The sequence below is a fragment of the Telopea speciosissima genome, chromosome 7, assembly GCF_018873765.1.
Source record: "Telopea speciosissima isolate NSW1024214 ecotype Mountain lineage chromosome 7, Tspe_v1, whole genome shotgun sequence".
Taxonomy (NCBI): Eukaryota; Viridiplantae; Streptophyta; class Magnoliopsida; order Proteales; family Proteaceae; genus Telopea; species Telopea speciosissima.
Genome location: NC_057922.1, coordinates 13130942 through 13152474, shown reverse-complemented (window position 1 = coordinate 13152474; position 21533 = coordinate 13130942). Strand labels below are relative to the sequence as shown.

At 39.3% G+C, this 21533-nt stretch overlaps 2 protein-coding genes and 1 long non-coding RNA gene across 4 annotated transcripts in view; 2 read left to right on the top strand and 1 right to left on the bottom strand.

The window, feature by feature from the left end:
* Positions 1 to 21533, top strand: part of LOC122668016 (plasma membrane ATPase-like) — a 33239-nt gene that overhangs the window by 10684 nt on the left and 1022 nt on the right. Inside the window, exons 3-13 of the mRNA XM_043864536.1 lie at positions 18142 to 18498; positions 18598 to 19359; positions 19477 to 19599; positions 19695 to 19799; positions 19931 to 20075; positions 20168 to 20332; positions 20429 to 20667; positions 20760 to 20792; positions 20889 to 20970; positions 21077 to 21237; positions 21330 to 21503. Of these exons, the coding sequence (XP_043720471.1) occupies positions 18142 to 18498; positions 18598 to 19359; positions 19477 to 19599; positions 19695 to 19799; positions 19931 to 20075; positions 20168 to 20332; positions 20429 to 20667; positions 20760 to 20792; positions 20889 to 20970; positions 21077 to 21237; positions 21330 to 21503 (2346 nt within the window). The remainder of the gene's footprint in view (positions 1 to 18141; positions 18499 to 18597; positions 19360 to 19476; positions 19600 to 19694; positions 19800 to 19930; positions 20076 to 20167; positions 20333 to 20428; positions 20668 to 20759; positions 20793 to 20888; positions 20971 to 21076; positions 21238 to 21329; positions 21504 to 21533) is intronic.
* LOC122668014 (plasma membrane ATPase-like) lies at positions 1644 to 5858 on the top strand. 2 transcript variants are annotated; one of them, XM_043864534.1, is made up of 14 exons: positions 1644 to 1995; positions 2095 to 2856; positions 2972 to 3094; positions 3190 to 3294; positions 3382 to 3526; positions 3619 to 3783; positions 3881 to 4119; positions 4199 to 4231; positions 4328 to 4409; positions 4527 to 4687; positions 4780 to 4953; positions 5097 to 5267; positions 5331 to 5340; positions 5555 to 5858. In XM_043864534.1, exons 1-14 carry the CDS (start codon positions 1789 to 1791, stop codon positions 5833 to 5835), a joined length of 2658 nt encoding a protein of 885 aa, XP_043720469.1. In that variant the 5' UTR covers positions 1644 to 1788; the 3' UTR covers positions 5836 to 5858. The 2 variants fall into 2 exon arrangements, with proteins under 2 accessions (XP_043720469.1, XP_043720470.1); XM_043864535.1 differs by lacking the exon at positions 5331 to 5340 and having other exon boundaries at positions 5097 to 5276; positions 5557 to 5858.
* LOC122668017 lies at positions 4565 to 21461 on the bottom strand. The gene is made up of 3 exons (XR_006333889.1): positions 21328 to 21461; positions 13512 to 13517; positions 4565 to 4680 (listed from the first exon to the last, which is right to left on the bottom strand). It is a non-coding gene; the product is annotated as an uncharacterized LOC122668017 (long non-coding RNA).

Here is a 21533-nt window from a genome sequence, read left to right as displayed (position 1 = left end):
TAAATGATTCATTCTTCCTAGCTACTGTAACTATTCAATCAATTTATATACTACTTTGGTTTTTTTTTTTTTCGATACGGCGATTTAATTGAGACTTTTGGAAATTAGATAGATAGATAGATTTGCAGGAGCTGATTTAATTTGAGTGTTCGATCTGGAGTTTGATTGTGTTAGTTGAAGCATATATAAGACGAGATTTCGTTGTGTTAGTATTTGATACATTGGAAATGTGATTTTTGGGGGTTTTTTTGAACTATAAATTTAGTGGAAGTGAAAACGATTTGATTTATTATTCTGATTGATTGATTTTCTCGATTTCCACTGAGTTTTTATTCTTTCTAACTTGTTTTTATGTGATGAGGAGTTTCTCCGATCAAATTGGAAACACAATTTTCTTCCGTAAAACTTCTGATGGTTCTCAATACTGTAAAAGCAGGAAAACAAGGACACAGTACTGATAAATTTAGTCAACAAACAGTTATTATAAAATTTATTTCTTCATTCTTTCAGTCTGTTCTGTTTCATCTGCAGTCCAAGTCTCCAGGCCCCAGGGATTTTTAGACATTTATTAGTAATTGAGATCGGAATCATCGGATAAGGTATAGATCTTGTCCGATACTGATCCGATACAAATCGGCCCGTATCAGTTACTTTTCAATAAAAACAAGGGTTTTCATACTTGTTTTTTTGGGGGTAAGAAGCAATAAGGGTTTTCTTACCAAAAATAAAAATAAAAACAAGATTTTATTTTTTTACATATTTACCCTTTATTCGATTCCAATTCCCGATCCAGTGCTGGCCGTGTCACAGACCAACTAAAAATCTGCAGGATTTCTCGTTTCTTGTTTAAACAAACATGCCTACTTAGATTTCTGTGTCCTACTAAATAAACAACACACAGAGGGGATCCCGGAGGGATGGATGGGCCTAACCGTCCTCTAACAAGGCTGAATGACCTCTCTACCATGCCCAAACATCCGCCGGTGGGTCACCATCCTATAGACGAGGCACAGTGATATTTTCGGGGACCGGAGGATGGATGGCTTTTCCTCTTTTTTTTTTTTTTTCATATTAACTAACTATTGCAAACTGAACTGAAGGGGTGTTCCTTCCCCGACCCCAATTACAGTAATAGTAACCCTTGTAATGTTATGAGGGGCCAATTGCCTTTAGAAAGTGAAAACCATATTCAATTTGTGCTTCAACAATAAAGGGTAGATACTGAGCTTAGGTTTTCAAAGGAGACCCGCTTGAGGTGGTATGGTCATGTACAACAGAGACCTATCGATGCATTGGTAAGAAAGAGTGATCAGATTCAATTTGATGGAACTAAAAGAAGTAGGGATAGGCTTAAATTGACAATTGGAGAAGTGCTAATAAATGATATGCATGTGGTAGGGGTCAATCCTAGTATGACCACAAATATAGTTGTTTGGAGGATAAAAACCCATATAGTCGACCCCTTGTAGGGGAATGTTTAGACTTCTTCCTTTACTTATCGCCTTTTTTTACTTCCTTTTACTTCTCTTATTTCTATTACGATCATAGCCTCTATCGGATCCATATAACAGACCACATTTAATTGGGATAAGGTTATAATTGTTGTATTGAGCTTGGGTTTCCTCCTATTATTCACAGGAAAAAGTTCCCATTGAGGAAGTTTTCGGGACATTGAAATGTTCGAGGGAGGGTCTCACGACCGCCGAAGGAGAAAATCGGCTTCAGATATTCGGGCCCAACAAGCTAGAAGAGAAAAACGAGAGCAAGATCCTCAAATTTTTGGGGTTTATGTGGAACCCTCTATCATGGGTCATGGAAGCCGCAGCTATAATGGCTATTGCTTTAGCAAACGGTGGTGGCCAACCGCCAGATTGGCAGGATTTCGTGGGTATTGTTGTCCTTCTGGTCATCAACTCCACAATTAGTTTCATTGAGGAAAACAACGCCGGTAATGCTGCAGCAGCTTTGATGGCTAACCTTGCCCCCAAAACTAAGGTAAACACATTAGCAGAAACATGAGTCCTTAGATATATAGGTCCATTTTTGTTCTCTTGTCATCATTCAATTGATGATTTTGTGTTTGCCTTCTTGTAGCTGCTTAGAGATGGAAAATGGAGTGAGCAAGAAGCTGCACTTCTGGTTCCTGGAGACATTGTCAGCGTCAAATTGGGAGATATCATCCCTGCTGATGCTCGTCTCCTAGAAGGTGATCCTTTAAAGGTTGATCAATCTGCTTTGACCGGAGAATCCCTCCCTGTCACAAAGAACCCACATGATGAGGTGTACTCTGGTTCGACTTGCAAACAGGGAGAAATTGAAGCTGTTGTCATTGCCACTGGTATCCATACCTTCTTTGGTAAGGCAGCCCATCTGGTTGACAGCACCAACCAAGTTGGTCACTTCCAGAAGGTGTTGACTGCCATCGGTAACTTCTGTATAGTCTCCATCGCCGTCGGTATAGTCGTCGAGATTATTGTCATGTATCCAATTCAGCGTAGGCCATACAGGAATGGAATTAACAACCTCTTGGTTCTCCTCATTGGTGGTATCCCCATTGCTATGCCCACTGTGCTGTCTGTGACCATGGCTATTGGGTCACACAAGCTTTCACAACAGGGTGCCATTACCAAGAGAATGACTGCCATTGAAGAGATGGCTGGTATGGATGTCCTCTGCAGTGACAAAACTGGTACCCTGACCCTCAACAAGTTGACTGTTGACACAAATCTCATTGAGGTGTTCACAAAGGGTGTGGAGAAGAATCAAGTGATCTTGTACGCAGCTAGGGCATCAAGGACTGAAAATCAAGATGCAATTGATGGTGCTATTGTTAATACCCTCCCAGACCCAAAGGAGGTATGGTTTTCCCCCTCCCCCCTCTTTTAATTACCTCTTTCTTAGTTTACACTTGAAGAAATGTCATATTGACAAGTTTTTAATATATGTTGGTATATCTTGCATTTTGGTGCAGGCTCGAGCAGGCATTAAGGAGGTGCATTTCTTCCCATTCAACCCTGTAGACAAGAGAACTGCTTTGACCTACATTGATTCCGACGGCAAGTGGCATCGGGCCAGCAAAGGTGCCCCTGAGCAGGTAACTTTGTCCTCTGGTCATCTGTTGATTAGTAATTTGAGAGGTTATGATAAGGTTGAATAGCAATTCACTAATCTATTTGTTTCCAAAAACAGATATTGGACCTTTGCAACGCCAAGCCGGACATGAGGAAGAAGGTTCATTCTGTGATTGATAAATACGCTGAGCGTGGGCTTCGATCCTTAGCTGTTGCAAGACAGGTAAGTGGTTTTGACATAAATATATATTTATTCTACTGAGTGAATTGAAATACCCCTCATTGTTTCTGTTTTGTTATTTGTTCCCAGGAAGTGCCAGAGAAAAGTAAGGACAGTCCAGGGAGCCCATGGCAGTTTGTTGGTTTGTTGGCTCTCTTTGATCCTCCTAGGCATGATAGTGCAGAAACTATCCGCAAGGCTCTTCACCTTGGTGTGAATGTTAAGATGATTACTGGTAAGTCAGATTGATCTTCCTTTTCCTGTAATTATCATTTAATCCCTTTTATACGTTGCTGGTTTTCATTTTATTTATATTTCATTCTTCAGGTGATCAACTTGCCATTGGAAAGGAGACTGGGCGGAGGCTTGGAATGGGAAGTAACATGTATCCTTCCTCTTCACTGCTTGGTGACAAGAAGGATGCAAATGTTGGCAGCATTGACGTAGATGAGTTGATTGAGAAAGCTGACGGTTTTGCAGGAGTATTTCCAGGTTGGTTGCGTAATACATACCTGCTACTGCCGGCCTTGTCCAGTACCATATAGATCTTAAAAATTGGATCTAACACCTCTTCAACCTTTTGTTGTAGAGCACAAATACGAAATCGTGAAGAGGTTGCAGGATATGAAGCACATTTGTGGTATGACTGGAGATGGTGTTAATGATGCCCCTGCTTTGAAGAAGGCTGATATTGGTATCGCTGTTGCTGATGCAACTGATGCTGCTAGAAGTGCTTCTGACATTGTCCTAACTGAACCTGGGTTGAGTGTTATTATCAGTGCCGTGCTGACCAGTAGAACAATTTTCCAAAGGATGAAGAATTACACAGTTAGTTTCTGTCATCTTCTTGCATCAATTTCTTTTACCTTATAGAGAGTACTGATTCATGCTTTTTGAATCTTTGCAGATTTATGCAGTTTCAATCACAATCCGTATTGTGGTAAGTTTTTTAAATGCAGGCTAATGGTTTTCAGATTCTGAGTATTTCTACAGATGGTTACTAATTGAGCTGTTTGTCTTACTTGTGATTGTGTAGTTGGGTTTCTTGCTTATTGCTCTGATCTGGCAGTTTGACTTCTCTCCCTTCATGGTTTTGATCATCGCCATTCTAAATGACGGTGAGATTTTCTCAAGCAAATTAAGTTTTAAAATTAGTTTAAAAGTCTCCTTGGTTGCTCAACCATCTTTCGTCATTCTAATTGTGATGTTGATCCATTCTGCTATTTTACCTTTAGGTACGATCATGACAATCTCAAAGGATCGAGTGACACCATCTCCATTGCCTGACAGTTGGAAATTGAAGGAAATCTTTGCAACTGGAGTCGTGCTTGGAACGTACTTGGCATTGATGACAGTGTTATTTTTCTGGTTGATGAGCAGAACAAATTTCTTTGAGGTAATTAAGAAGTTTAACTCTGTTTTGTCTGCAGATTTCTAAACCAATTTCTTTCCCATGTGTATTCATTTGATCTTGATGATGATGCACAGGCGAAATTCGGTGTTAGAACAATAAGTAATTCAAATAACGAAATGATGTCGGCCTTGTACCTACAAGTCAGTATTATTAGTCAGGCCCTCATTTTTGTCACTCGGTCTCGTGGCTGGTCCTACCTTGAACGTCCTGGAATTCTCTTGGTGGTCGCATTTTTAATTGCTCAATTGGTAAGACTCATTGTCCTAAGCTTTTCCAAATCAGTGGGAACTGTACTGTTGGTTGAATGCAACACTATAAAACTTGATGATGAGTGGAGAGATGTTTTTCTTCTGTCTTTATACTAAACCAATCTGATGTCCTCACTCCTCAGGTGGCAACTCTGATAGCTGTCTACGCCAACTGGGGTTTTGCACTCATTCAGGGTTGTGGCTGGGGTTGGGCTGGAGTCATCTGGCTTTACAGTATCGTCTTCTATGTCCCACTCGACGTCTGCAAGTTTGCAATCCGCTACGTCCTCAGTGGAAAGGCCTGGAATAACTTGGACAACAAGGTACATTTTTATCTATTGGGTGGGAGTTCCCTAAGTGGGCAGTTGGGATAAAAGTTTCAGACCAATTAGAATTTTTAGGTGGTGTCCAAATACAGGTTTTGAAAAATTCTACCACTAGAAGAGAATGCACATTGGTTGCCGGAGTCACAATAGATGTGCATGGAAAAATATGAGGATAAATGCCAAGAAATTGTTTTGGCATTTCCTTCACTTTTTGATTGATAAGCTATGAGGGTTTTTTTCAGTTGATTAATTGTTTTGCTTTAATCTTGAATCATAGACTGCCTTCACCAACAAGAAGGATTTTGGGAAAGAGGAAAGAGAAGCACAATGGGCTGTTGCTCAAAGGACACTTCACGGGCTCCAACCTCCAGAAACCACCGACCTCTTTGCTGAGAAGAGCACCTACAGTGAGCTATCTGAGATCGCCGAGCAAGCCAAGAAACGAGCCGAGGTTGCAAGGCTTCGTGAACTCCATACACTTAAGGGTCACGTTGAGTCAGTGGTGAAGTTGAAGGGAATCGACATTGATACAATGCAACAGAATTATACAGTTTAAGTAAACGAAGAACAAAAGAGAGAAGAAGCAGTTGGGTGGTCTATTGAAAGGCATATCATACTGCCAGAGGAGAGAATGAAGGCCTGACTGCTATAACCTCCCGTAGATAGAGAAAAAAAAAAAAGTGTGATCCTATTTCATTTGAGTCTCTATTTTCATTCTTGCTATTTTTGAGTGCAGAGGGAAGAGATGTCTTATTTCTAACTCATGTTGTGAGTAGAGAATATCTGTCGGCTGGAGAAGCAACAAAATGTGTTGTTTGGTTGAGAAAGTTCTTGACTGTATTGGAACTCGTTCATGAGTTAGTGGATGAGCAACATATTGTTATGTAATTATAAAAATAATAATGGAGCTGTTGCACATGGTGAAGGTACCAAGAGTTCACCAGAATAAAGATATCCAGTAGAAGTAATCATTTTATTACGTACGTACAGAGATAACCCAACGAGGTGATATTGATACTGCTCTGAATGACTTGTGGGAATATTCAGATCCTTTGATTAAGGGATTGGTATTGAATTTATTTCAGAGAGACATCTTGATGACATGGGTGTAAAAATCTATTTGGAATTTCTTTTGATATGTGGGAAATTGTTGGAGTTGATGCATCGATCAAATCTAGTTTAATAGTTAAGTCTTTTTATTTTACATTATAGAATTTGGGTGTTGTTAGTCCCTAGATTCTTTGTGTGTATGTAAGGTGGGCCCACCACATTGGTGCCTTGGAGGGGGTTTGGGCGTCTAATGGGGGCCAAAGGGGGAGTTGGGGGGAAAAATTTTGCTGCTACACTAATACCAAGAATGTTCCTATTACAAGGCTAGCAGCCAAGGAAATGGAATAATTCACTTCACCTTTGGGTTCATAAATACCCTCTTAGGTTTTGGTATTTTCTAAAATACCCCTTAAGATTCCATTTCCTTGGCTGCCAGCCTTGTAGCAGCAAAATTTCGTCCGGAGTAGGGGGAGCGCAATGCTCACTAAGCACTGCTTTTTTTTCTTTTGTGGGGGGGCGGGGGTTGTGGGGGTTGGGTGGTCTCGAAACTAAACCCACAGCCCAGGCCTTTCCAACAACAGAGCAAGCTGTCTGTGTTAGTCCTTAGATTCATATCTTAAAGGCCACTTTGTGCCAAAATGCCAAATTTAAGGATAACTCTAAACTCACTCTTCCTAAGGCCTTGCATTGGCGGGACAAGCACTAGGTAATGGTCCTCTTTTAAATTTGGTGATGTTAGTCCTTGGATTCATATCTTAAATTATTTACAGTTATAAAATTAGGCATTTTTTCGGATGGTTATAACATTGTATGCATTGTCACTATACATATTTGTATATTAAGTTAGATCACTTGTGACTGTTTAAATGGATTACCATTAGATGTATGATGAATAAGATTTGTATGTACAGTTGGTTTCCCAGACCTAAGAGGGCTTTACTGTTCTAGTTAGGTATTATGAGTTTTGATGTACTACAGGTTGATGCTGATGGACTATATATCAATGCATTGAACTCTTGGTATTTACTAGTTAATATACGAGATGCTCAATATAGATTTCACTTCCCATTGTAAGGATGAATATCAAGAGAGAGATTATCAATTTATGATTGGACCTAAAAGTCTAGATGGAGTTGCATGATTTGTAAATTGCTTATCAAGTATTTGAAAATTTAATTGAATATTATTAATTTATTTTCTACATTTTAGAATTGTTTTTTTTTTTTAAATCTAATCGATTGGTCAGATTCTCCAAATATAATATTCAAACATACTCTTTACCCAAAAAAAAAAAAAAAAAAAACATACTAAGGTGATGACAATAATTATTTTCATATCTATAAGTTTGTTATGCGATACTATAAAGTGGAGATATTTACTTGTAAAAATTTTATTTTTTGGTGGCGTAGGTGTAATATTTGTTTTTAGGTGATCTAATTTGTAATTATCTTTATTTTACAAATAGATATCTAACACATATAAGGAAACTTAACTTGGGTAATCCAATGGGATGCTACCTTTTGACTTGTTTCCGAAAACAGGGATAGTTTAGACTTTAAACTCAAATAAAGGCAAGGACAAGTGTATAACAGCTTGGTAGATCCCTTTTTCTCTATTCTTGGATCTGAGCTGCTGGGGGTTTTTTTTTTTTTTTTTTTTTGTGGATTATGGAATTGATTCAAGAGCTGTATTCCATAGGAGGATTTAATTTTCTGATTTGACAAGCAACCCTAAGCTTTTTTTCTAATTAATTGAAGGGAGAGGTTTGGGCATGCCATCAACTTTCGGTAAACTAATGGAATGCATCAATCACAGGGTTGGACATATGAAGGCAAGCGGATGTTTTCCAAATCTGGCTTAGCTCTTCATACGAGGTCGCTCTTTGGGAACTAGCTTCCACTCAGATGGAATCCACATCCATCAAGTGGGTCTAGTGGATTCCATCTAAGATGAGGCCGGCTCCCAAGGAGCGACCTCATACGAGGAGCTGAGCTCGACTCGTTTTCCAAAGGGGGAGGATAGAGTATGTCACATGTTGGGCACGTTGAGTGCTCTATATTTTCTTTAATTGAATAACTAATGTGTGAGAAGAGTGATCTTTTCCCAAAATATAGGAGGAAACAACATACTCATCTCTTTAGTACAAAGAAGGAATAATGGGTAAAGGAGTGCTACCTAGATTTAGGAGGATTTAATTTTCTAATTTGACAAGCAACCCTAAGCTTATTTTCTAATTAATTGAAGGGAGAAGGTTGGGCATGCCGTCAGCTTTCTGTAAGCTAATGACACGCACCAATCACAGGGCTGGACATATGAAGGCAAGAGGGTCTTCTCCAAAGGGGGAGGAGAGAGGTTGTCATATGTTGGGCACGTTGATTGCCCTATCTTTTCCTCAATTGAATATCCTAATGTGTGAGAACATTGCTCTTTTTCCAAAACATAAGAGGAAACAACAAACTCATCTTTTTAGGAGAAAGAAGGAATAATGGGTAGAGGAGTCACTACCTAGATTTAGGGTCTAGGACCCATAAAATAGAAACTAACTCTATGATGATTCCAACAGAGGCCGGTCAAATTAAGGGGTAGGTTTGAGTTAAGTTGCAGAACAAGGAAGGTGTTAGGCACCTTAGTCTATCTAGTAATTAACGAAAAACAACATAAAAAGTACAAAATAATAAGGGCAAATTTTACGGACACCCCCTGTAAGTATCCAATATATCACAGACATGCCAAACTTTGAAAAAATATCACAGACTACCCTTACTTTATGTTTTTATTTTAACTTAGTCCACTCCGTTAGGTCTGTGCAGTTAAGTTGTTGTTAGTTCTTTTATAATGACAAAATTACCCTTACCACAGGGTGAACTTCCCATAATACCCTTAAGGGTAAAATCCAAAGTGAAATGTCATATTTCAAGCTATTAAAGGAGAGATTGAGCATCTTTAAATCTCGCAAAGATGAAATGCAGGTGGCAATCCCTCCAACAACGGAGTTATTTGCGAGATTGAGGACTGTGAGCGAATCAACAAAAGTAGAGAAGCAAGGAATCCCTGAAACAAAAAAAGGTAAAAGAGCTAAAATTGTATCTGGTGGAAGTCACCAGATCTGATCTGAACTTCGGTATGGAACTCACGATAGAAGAGGATTTGGGAGGGGAGACTCTAAGGTTTTAAGTTTCCTTCAAAGGGGCTTCCTTCTCTCCAAATCTCAGATGCACTAAGGAATTCAAACTCTCTGATTAGGTCTGCAAGTACCGCCCAGAAATAGGACTGGGAATGAAGCTTTAAGATTAAAAGAAACTAGGAAGAAGGGCAAGAAATAAGAAGCAACGTAAAGGGAGTAAGAGAGAGAGAGGGAGAGACTAATAAAAATGAAACCTCGGTGGACAAGATTATTTTGTCCTCATCTCTGTAAATCGATCTGCTCTGTTTCTATCACCAAAAATCCAAAAGCCCGAAAATTGAAACTGTCCCTGGGTTTCTGCCTTCCCTTGTTTTTCCTCAAACATAAAACAAAATTTCCTATAAATCCCCAATAAAACTCCCTCTGATTTGAAAGTAAACCAAAAACCCTCTCAAAACCATCTCCCTTTCTTTATGTATGTATTATCTGTCTCCAGATTCATTCCAGAATACAAAATCTTTAGCACCCATCCGCATTACAGGAGAAGGAATTGGGGGCTTTCGGCATGGTGAGACAGGGGAGCATGGTGAGGAAAAAGAGAACGATAGTAATGTTAACAAAGGGGTTTCTTTTATTGCTATGATTCGTTTCCATTTGAGGAAATATAGTGTTTATGAGATTTGAATCACTACTCACATCCTCTGGAATACGTTTGCGGAATAGAGGGTATAGCGAGCGAGGGTTACAAAACTGAGGGCATGGATGGGGTGGGGTTGCAAGGGGTATAGGTCTGGGCGGCGATTGTAGCGGTAGATTATTGCTGAGGTTGGGGTTCGCAAAGGGGGCTGGTGGTTGTACAGGTGGTGGTGGTGGTGACGGATGAATCTCAGTTGAAAACGAGAAGAAGAAGAGGAAGAAGAAAGAAGAAGAGTAAACAGTAGGTGGGTCCCACTTATTTGATTAAAAAAACCGTTAATAGGGAAGATGATGGAATTATAAGAGTTTTTTTATTAAATTATTAAAGGGTAAAATGGACATTCTAACTTTGGATGCTAACTGTGCTTAACCTGAAGGGGAAGGTTGTCATTTTGACCAAGTTTGGCAAACCCGTGACATATTGAATACTTAGAGGGGGTGTCCGTGAAATTTGCCCAAATAATAAATAAAAGGGTAGAGATAGAGCCAGAGCGGAAGTATTTGATTACAAAACAATGATGTGTATACTGAAAAATAAATAAAATATACATACACCTAAAAGAGGGATTAAAACAACACACAAATTATATTTATAGAAATGCCATAAGAAAAAGATAACCTAACCAAGCAATACATGGGTATATTTTTTTGGTAAACGCAATACATGAGTATATAAGGCTACCAAAATCAGATATAAAAAAAAAAAAAGAAGAAATATTTAAAATCAGAAAATAAAAAAATAATTTTATGAAAATATTGAAATAAACCTTAAAAACGTAGGAAATATTAGAATAAAATAGGAAATCAAATTTAAAATAATTATAAAAATAAAAATAATTATAATTATGCATTGGCAATGTGGCTAGGTTGTAGTCTCTCATACAAGGTGCCGAAGGATAATGACGTTACTTAACATGGTTGGATCAATGGGTGGTCTGTGTTTTCTTCAGAAGGGAAACGGAAAAGCCGCAAGCTCATGTTTATGTGTTTGTTCATCTGCTGGCAGATTTGGTTAGCTCAGAACGACTTTTTCTTCGGACAAAAAAAATTAGACTTCGTTGGAGGTCATCCAAAAATAAATGGAGGAAAGTCGTTTTCATGAGTATCGATCATCAGGTTGCTATTCCTCCTCCACGTTCCCTTGCTCCAGTTGCTGATCGTTTTGTTCACATTCCCCATTTCCCCCACCTCCTCATGTCTCCAAGATTAACTGTGATTGCCAGTTCCGCTTCTATTTCAATGTAAGGAGGAATTGGTTTTATATATATATATATATATTGAGACTATCTTGGTCACTCGTCTTCGTTTCACCATATCAAACCCTATTTCTTTCTCAAATCCAATGGTGGGAGAAGCATTAGCGATTCAGTCTTCATTGTCAGTCGCTATTTCTGAGGATATTATGCAACTCAATGTGGAAGGAGGTCACAAGGAGATAATTAATTAGGTATCTTCAACAGGGAATGGCATCAACCACTCGACTCTTAATGGATGGGTTTTGTTCGACATGAGGAAAGTTGATTCGAGTTCAGCGTGATTGTTTTTCTTTTTGTTAGGTTTGCATTCTGACATTATAATTAGGTTCAGGTTCCTATACGATATAGGTTCCCACTTTAATTATACATAGTGTGGATTTTTTAAGTTAAAAAAAACATAGTTGGAAAATCAGGTTTTGATTCCGACGAATCACCTGAGTCGAATAAAAACATTAGCAAAACCTTTTCATGAGTCGTGTAGACTCGATTATTATAGAAAAATGACCAAATTCGATCCAAGTTATTATCGTGCGTCACATGAAACTCGATATATACATATATACCAACAAACTTTTCTAAAGTTTGTTAATTTCCAATACAAGGGCATGGTTTTTTGCATAGGAAAATGCATAAATCAACCCTCCATAAATATATAATAATGAGTATTAATAATAATCAACATTTTCCTATCCAAAAGTCCAAAGATTGGTGGACGAATTGTATATTAATGCATGTATTCGCTATTCAATTAATAATAATCAACATTTTCCTATACTAATCTTTTGGTTATTTTAGGGAAATGAGACTTTTAATGCCCCTCAACTATATTTTTAATTGTGAAAAAATCCAAAGGTCTTACCTATTCTCGGTATTATGTACGTATATTAATCATTAAATATATTTAATATTAAATTAAAAAAATGTGCCTTGCCTTGCCTTGATCAGGTTTGACTCGTCCGAATTTTGAGAAAAACGAGTCAAGTAATCCAACAATGAGTTAAAAACAAATTTAATTTACCTCCCTCTTTCTCATATGTAATAATTTTTAAAATTTACCCCAAATATATTGGCCATGCTCGACCTTCAAGGAAAGAAATCTTATATGACCTCTACAACGTTGGGATAATCCAAATTGCCACAGTAGACATATGCAACAAAGCCAGACACTGTCATTATTGCCCCTGTTTCTTCAACAAAACCAATTGTACGTTTACCTTTTTGAGGGTAATAAGTCGAACACATGATTTTTGAATTACACGCTTCAGGAATTCATGAATCATGGGGTGGATATAAGCCAATCGATCCTACACGTTAAAAACTGACGTTCCCTAGCAAGGGAATCTGTCAAACTATTTCCTTCCGAACTATATGACTCCAGATAAGACGCTACATATATATATTGTTTTCAAACTTTGTTAGGTTGTTCGATCAACTCACAAACTAGATTCAACGGGTAACCATTCGAATGTGGGAATTGAATCTTAAAGCCAAGTAAAATAGGCCGGCCCCCATCTCTCTCCCCATATATTGATGGTTTCTTTTCTTTCCACCCTTCAAATAAGATCTTAAATAAGCGTTGACCAGCTAGCAATGATACTATACCATGCCCACGAATGTTGCTGACCGACATTGGCTTGGAAAAACTCTATACGTGGGAAGTAAATTGATTTCATGAAAACAGCCCAATCCATAATCGCCATGCTACCTTGGCTTGCAAACTTAGGTTGTATAGCTTCGAGTCTCTAAAACCCAAATCACCATTAAACTTAGGGTAACATAATCGCTTCCATGAGATCCATGCATTTTGGGATCACCAGCTGTTTTCCTCTCCTAAAAAATATGGGTTGCCTCCATGCTTAGTCTCTCATGATGTGATGCGGGCAATTTAAAATGGGAGAAGGCATATGTTGACATAAAAAGAGTCTTAGATTTCAATAGCGTTTCGCGTTCCATATGGGAAAGAAGTTGGCCCTTCCAACCTTGTTCGCACTTCACCCCATAGTGACAATCACTATTATCCAGGGTGGCTTCCATCAATATTAAAAAGTCAAAGCCTTCACATAAAAAATTATCTTCCCTTTGTCCTCCCTCACTGTACAACTAAACATTTTGCTATATAGGCTATATCCCTTCCCAAAGGTTTTAGTTCATGGTAATGATGACGTCGGTATTGGTGGATGGCTGTACCAATATAGATCAGCTGTTTCGATTCATATTTTGTCAATCTTAATACAAAAACTATTTGGGAAAATTTCCTGGTTGTGTGACTCCTACATCCAAACATAGAAGCGTATGGAAGTACCACCCTACCTCCATGAAAAGAAAAAAATAAATAATACCTATGTTGATGCTCCTACGTGCATTTTCATTGGCCATGCGCTACACAATCACGATCTCTAATTTTATTACAAAAATCGTTTTTTGATTGTATCGATTGATTGATACGTATCAATACCATATCGATATCAATCACCGCCCATCCATGCTCTCCACCCTCCAAAATGGCAAAAACTACCAATATTAACGCTACAACACTGACAGATTGGAATAAAATTTGAGGGATTGAATGTGGGACCCACTCAATGGACTGGGGAGAGGGAATATTTGGATAATAGGTTAAATTTTCTCCTGGTGGATGATAGAAGAGAAAAATTGACAGGTGTTTTTTTTTTTGGGTTAAGTACACATGCCCCTTAAAATGGACCTAGTATTTCTCATGCGCCCCTAAGGTTCTAGCAATTCCATTCGCATCCTTTCAAAATTCCATATATACTCTCTATTTTCCAACTTAAAGCCATGTAAGCCAAATGGGTGCTTACAGCGTGGACTTAAATGGTTTTAAATTTAAAAGTAAGAGGTGCACGTAGAATTTTCAAAGAATGCGTGTGATATTGTTAGTGTTGGACAAGTGTATATTCATCAAACCCGGTTCGGTCCGGTTCAACTCAGTTCACCTTTGTATTGAACATTTATACATTTTAGTTTAATATTGTCACATGCGATATAAACTTTTTGAGCATTATGTGTCCGTAAGTTATATTTAAAATGGTAGTCACGACTAGGGTTTGGGCTGGGCACCCTTATCATATGGTCATCGCATTGGGTATGCCTAGACATGTGATGTCAGGGTACGAATGCGAGTGCTCACATGTTTGATGTGTGCATTGATGAAGAATCTACTTTATCGATTCCCTCATGTATTACTGCCAGATGTAGGAAGGGATAGACATGTGTCACCGACACCCTGTACCTGAGGGAACCCTGTCACTACAAAGTGTGATCACATTCTTTGGTTCATCAATGACTGAGACTCAAGCGAGTCAAAGCCGGTGTTCTGGGAATGCGTGAACACTTTGTGAGTAAAGGAGTTATCCAACACGGTCACCACGCCCGATTGGGGAACACCAAGATAGAGACTGCTCGTGCATGGTCGGATCGAATCTAGATCCAGTACCGTTTTGGAAATGGTTTTGCAAAATTTATTTTACATAAAATGATACATTATTTATAGTTATTTCAAATAAAGTGTTTTATCGAGTTTTGCGGGACCCGATCGAATGCACAGACGCTCTTATATGGACATGTACTATGGATTGGGGTTTGGCAGTACATGTGTACATGCCCTAGATTCCATAATGATGGTTTTGATTAGTGGGGGGGTTGTATATGATAAATTATTATCATATAGGGAGTTATTTGGAATTTGCTAATTTAATTGGCTCTTTATTTAATTAATGGATTTGGTGCTAATTGTAATTATCCATTAATAATTAAATAAAGAATCTAATTAATACTTTCCCTATTGGATTCTGCTTCTTCACCTGTGTAGCACTTTGAGTTTAAACAAAACTGTCAGACTAAGAGAGAGAGAGTCAGACTCTCACTAGGGCTCTATTAAACCTATCTAGGATTTAATTAAACCCTATTATTATAAATAGGGGACCATAAAACGCAGAAGAAAGAAGTTCTCCACGTTTTTGGAGCGGACACTCTCTCTCCTACGTTTTTTGTTTCTCTCTCTCCCTCTTGTGATCTCTCTTCTTCTTCTTGCTTCTCTCACCTGTGTTTGAGAGTTAGGGTTTGTGAAACCCTAGATCTGTGCTGAGGAGTTTGAGGGCATCTGAGATTGGCGTGTAGAACCTTGGTAGCACCATTGGAGGTTCAAATCTGTTTGCTTGGAGCGCTCATTGGAGGAAGAACCATTGTCTATTGGAGTAGCAACACTTGAGGCTCACCAGGTTAACAGTTCTTTATTAATTCCTTCTGTTAATTGATTATTAATATTTATGGGATGCGAAAGAAACTCGAATCGATTATTTTTCGCTGCGCATTCGAGTATGAGATGGATCCCTCTTGCCATAGGATGGACTAGAGACAAGTTTCTTCGTCCCTATTGTGATAATTAATTTTATGGAATGCAATAGGGAAGGAGAAACCCTAATAGAGATGCACCAGGGTTCCCATGGGCGACCATGAGAAACCCTAAAATTAAAATGGGTCACCCATGGGACACCATAGGCTAACCCAGGGCGTGCAAAACCCTAAAGATAAATATCTTGGTCTCCTTAGAGAACCATGGTTTGATCCCTGAACCGTTGTTTGACCAACAGTTAGAACATTAGGGATGCATGAAAAATATTGGGTCCTTATGTGTATTTAATCCTTTTTTTCATATAAAGATCGAAAGGTTCATGCCACGTTGATTAATCTACCGGAACCAGTACCATTTAAATATATTTGATACAGAACCACCATGTTTGGCAGTTTATCTTCACCAAAAAAAAATAGCTTTTAAAAAAGAAAAAAGAAAAAAAGAAAAAGAAAAATAGCGAATGGATCCATGCCACGTTGACTAATCTGGTCCCCGAAGCATACAGCATTTGGAACGGCGCGCGAGGAGAGAAGGTTAAGCAACCTTAGGCGTGCTGCACGGACACGTCACAGGATGAATAGCCACGTCATCGTGAAAACATGCACAGAGCGAAGAGAGAGAGAGTTTAGCTTGAGAAATGAGTAGAGCTTCGAAGGTGGGACCTACTCAAGGGTGGGGTCAATTTCGACTTCGACCAGACTCATTTGTGATGGCGAAGGGTATAAAATGGAGAGGGAGTTGTGTGGAGCTTCTCTCATTCCTTGTATCGAAGCTTTGCCTAATTCGTTCGCTCTTAACGAGAGACGATCGAGGTTTCGCATGGCCGTAATTAGTAGTTGGTTTTCTTCTTTAACGATTTGATTTTCTGTGTGTGAGTATTTCTTTGAGTTCCTTTGCTGCTGCCGCCGGCGAAGATGGGTGGAATCAGCTTGGAGGAAATTACTAAGGAGAATGTTGACCTGGTAAACGATTCGTTCTTCCTTCCTAACTATGTATACTTTCTGATTTTCTTCTTGGTATTTCTTTCCGGCGATTTGAAACTTGTGGAAATTAGATAGATAGATTTCCAGGAGCCGATTTGAGTGTTGGATCTGGAGTTTTGATTGTGTTAGTTGGAGCATATATAAGGCGAGATTTCGTCGTGTGTGTTAGTATTTGATACACTGGAATTGTGATTTTTAGGGTTTTTTTGAACTAAATTAAGTGGAAGTGAAAACGATTTGATTTATTATTATTGTTATTGATTTTCTCGATTTCCGGTGAGTTTTTTCTTTCTTACGTGTTTTTATGTGACGAGGAGTTTCAGTTCTTCGATCAAATTTTTGGAAAACCAATTAGATCCCTTTCTTCCTTAAAAGTAGGAAAACAAGGAAACAGTACTGATGAACAAACAGTTATTATAAAATTGTTCTTCATTCTTTCAATGTGGTCTGTTTCAACTGCTGTCCAGGTCTTAAGGCCCCAAGGACTTATAGACATTTATTAGTAAATTAGGATCGGATATGGTATAGATCTCGGCTGATACCGATCCGATACAATCGGCCCTATCGGTTCGAATCAGAGATTGTAGCTTTACTATTGCTGCCTCAGCTACTTTGCAGTAAAAACAAGGTTTTTTTTTCTTACATTTTTACCCTTGATCCGATTTCAATTCCCGATCCAGTGCTGGCCATGTCACAGACCAACTAATAATCTACGGGGCAGGATATCTCGTTTCGAATTTTTATCTGCTGCTGTAACTGGAGCGCTGTCATGTGTGCACACATGGCCGCTGCTACGCCGCACGATGAGCACAGCAGCGCTCCAGTTTGCCCCACTATGCACACATGGCCGCTGCTGCGCCGCACGATACGCACAGCAACGCTCCAGTTACAGCAACAGAAAAAATTCATCTCGTTTCTTGCCTAAATTTGAACCTGCTCTCTAAACAAACATACCTACGGTTTCTGTTTCCTACCTAGTAAATAAACAACATACAGAGGTAGCTGGAAGGGGATGGCTCCATTTCGGGGGTACCTCCAATTCCTCCAATTGCTCTAATAGGGGGAGTGGATCCCACCTTGGGCAGTTTTTTCGGGCAGGAATAGGGTGATCATTTCCGCCCCCATGTAAGGAATTGAAGGAAATGGAGAGGACAGTGAATTGGAGGGGATAACGATTCGATGGATCGGCCTAACCTCCATAGGAAGGCTCTCTCCTTTAATTTAATTTTTTTTAACATATTAACTAACTATTGCAAACTAAACTGAAGAGGTGTCTCTTTCCCAACCCAAATTAATGTTTTAAAGGGCCTATTGCCTTAAGAAAGTGAAAACCATAAGGGGTAGGTACTGAGCTTATTGGCTTTCTTCCTATTATTCACAGGAAAAAGTTCCGATTGAGGAAGTGTTCGGGACATTGAAATGTTCGAGGGAGGGTCTAACGTCCGACGAAGGAGCCAGTCGTCTTCAAATATTCGGGCCCAACAAGCTAGAAGAGAAAAACGAGAGCAAGATCCTCAAATTTTTGGGGTTTATGTGGAACCCTCTATCATGGGTCATGGAAGCCGCAGCTATAATGGCTATTGCTTTAGCAAACGGTGGTGGCCAACCCCCAGATTGGCAGGATTTCGTGGGTATTGTTGTCCTTCTGGTCATCAACTCCACAATTAGTTTCATTGAGGAAAACAATGCCGGTAACGCTGCAGCAGCTTTGATGGCTAACCTTGCCCCCAAAACTAAGGTAAACACATTAGCAGAAACATGAGTCCTTAGATATATAGGTCCATTTTTGTTCTCTTGTCATCATCCAATTGATGATTTTGTGTTTGCCTTCCTGTAGCTGCTTAGAGATGGAAAATGGAGTGAACAAGAAGCTGCACTTCTGGTTCCTGGAGACATTGTTAGCGTCAAATTGGGAGATATCATCCCTGCTGATGCTCGTCTCCTCGAAGGTGATCCTTTAAAGGTTGATCAATCTGCTTTGACTGGAGAATCCCTCCCTGTCACAAAGAACCCATATGATGAGGTGTACTCTGGTTCAACTTGCAAACAAGGAGAAATTGAAGCTGTTGTCATTGCCACTGGTATCCATACCTTCTTTGGTAAGGCAGCCCATCTGGTTGACAGCACCAACCAAGTTGGTCACTTTCAGAAGGTGTTGACTGCCATCGGTAACTTCTGTATAGTCTCCATCGCCGTCGGTATAGTCGTCGAGATCATTGTCATGTATCCAATTCAGCGTAGGCCATACAGGAATGGAATTAACAACCTCTTGGTTCTCCTCATTGGTGGTATCCCCATTGCTATGCCCACTGTGTTGTCTGTGACTATGGCTATTGGGTCACACAAGCTTTCACAACAGGGTGCCATTACCAAGAGAATGACTGCCATTGAAGAGATGGCTGGTATGGATGTCCTCTGCAGTGACAAAACTGGTACCCTGACCCTCAACAAGTTGACTGTTGACACAAATCTCATTGAGGTGTTCACAAAGGGTGTGGAGAAGAATCAAGTGATCTTGTACGCAGCTAGGGCATCAAGGACTGAAAATCAAGATGCAATTGATGGTGCTATTGTTAATACCCTCCCAGACCCAAAGGAGGTATGGTTTCCCCCCTCCCCCCTCTCTTTTAATTACCTCTTTCTTAGTTTACACTTGAAGAAATGTTATATTGACAAGTTTTTTATATATGTTGGTATATCTTGCATTTTGGTGTAGGCTCGAGCAGGCATTAAGGAGGTGCATTTCTTCCCATTCAACCCTGTAGACAAGAGAACTGCTTTGACCTACATTGACTCCGACGGCAAGTGGCATCGGGCCAGCAAAGGTGCCCCAGAGCAGGCAACTTTGTCCTCCGGTCATCTGTTGATTAGTAATGTGAGAGGTTATAATAAGGTCGAATAGCAATTCACTAATCTATTTGTTTCCAAAAACAGATATTGGACCTTTGCAACGCCAAGCCGGACATGAAGAAGAAGGTTCATTCTGTGATTGATAAATACGCTGAGCGTGGGCTTCGATCCTTGGCTGTCGCAAGACAGGTAAGTAGTTTTGACATAAATATATATATATATATATATATATATATATATATATATATATATATATATATATATTCTTCTGAGTGAATTGAAATACCCCTCATTGTTTCTGTTTTGTTCTTTGTTCCCAGGAAGTGCCAGAGAAAAGCAAGGACAGTCCAGGGAGCCCATGGCAGTTTGTTGGTTTGTTGGCTCTCTTTGATCCTCCCAGGCATGATAGTGCAGAAACTATCCGCAAGGCTCTTCACCTTGGTGTGAATGTTAAGATGATTACTGGTAAGTCAGATTGATCTTCCTTTTCCTGTAATTATCATTTAAACCCTTTTATACGTTGCTAGTTTTCATTTTATTTGTATTTCATTCTTCAGGTGATCAACTTGCCATTGGAAAGGAGACTGGGCGGAGGCTTGGAATGGGAAGTAACATGTATCCTTCCTCTTCACTGCTTGGTGACAAGAAGGATGCAAATGTTGGCAGCGTTGACGTAGATGAGTTGATTGAGAAAGCTGACGGCTTTGCAGGAGTATTTCCAGGTTGGTCGCGTAATGCATACCTGCTACTGCCGGCCTTGTCCATTACCATATGGATCTTAAAATTGGATCTAACACCTCTTCAAACTTTTGTTGTAGAGCACAAATACGAAATTGTGAAGAGGTTGCAGGATATGAAGCACATTTGTGGTATGACTGGAGATGGTGTTAATGATGCCCCTGCTTTGAAGAAGGCTGATATTGGTATCGCTGTTGCTGATGCAACTGATGCTGCTAGAAGTGCTTCTGACATTGTCCTAACTGAACCTGGGTTGAGTGTTATTATCAGTGCTGTGCTGACCAGCAGAACAATTTTCCAAAGGATGAAGAATTACACAGTTAGTTTCTATCATCTTCTTTTCCTATTTCCATGCATCAATTTCTTTTACCTTACAGAGAGTACTGATTCATGCTTTTTTAATCTTTGCAGATTTATGCAGTTTCAATCACAATCCGTATTGTGGTAAGTTTTTTAAATGCAGACTAATGGTTTTCAGATTCTGGGTATTTCTGAAGATGGTTACTGATTGAGCTGTTTGTCTTACTTGTGATTGTGTAGTTGGGTTTCTTGCTTATTGCTTTGATCTGGCAGTTTGACTTCTCTCCCTTCATGGTTTTGATCATCGCCATTCTTAATGACGGTGAGATTTTATCAAGCAAATTAAGTTTTAAAATTAGTTTAAAAGTCTCCTTGGTTGCTCGTCATTCTAATTGTGATGTTGATCCATTCTGCTATTTTACCTTTAGGTACGATCATGACAATCTCAAAGGATCGAGTGACACCATCTCCATTGCCTGACAGTTGGAAATTGAAGGAAATCTTTGCAACTGGAATCGTGCTTGGAACGTACTTGGCATTGATGACAGTGTTATTTTTCTGGCTGATGAGCAGAACAAATTTCTTTGAGGTAATTAAGAAGTTTAACTCTGCTTTGTCTGCAGATTTCTAAACCAATTTCTTTCCCATGTGTATTCATTTGATCTTGATGATGATGCACAGGCGAAATTCGGTGTTAGAACAATAAGTAATTCAAATAACGAAATGATGTCGGCCTTGTACCTACAAGTCAGTATTATTAGCCAGGCCCTCATTTTTGTCACCCGGTCTCGTGGCTGGTCCTACCTTGAACGTCCTGGAATTCTCTTGGTGGTCGCATTTTTAATTGCTCAATTGGTAAGACTCATTGTCCTAAGCTTTTCCAAA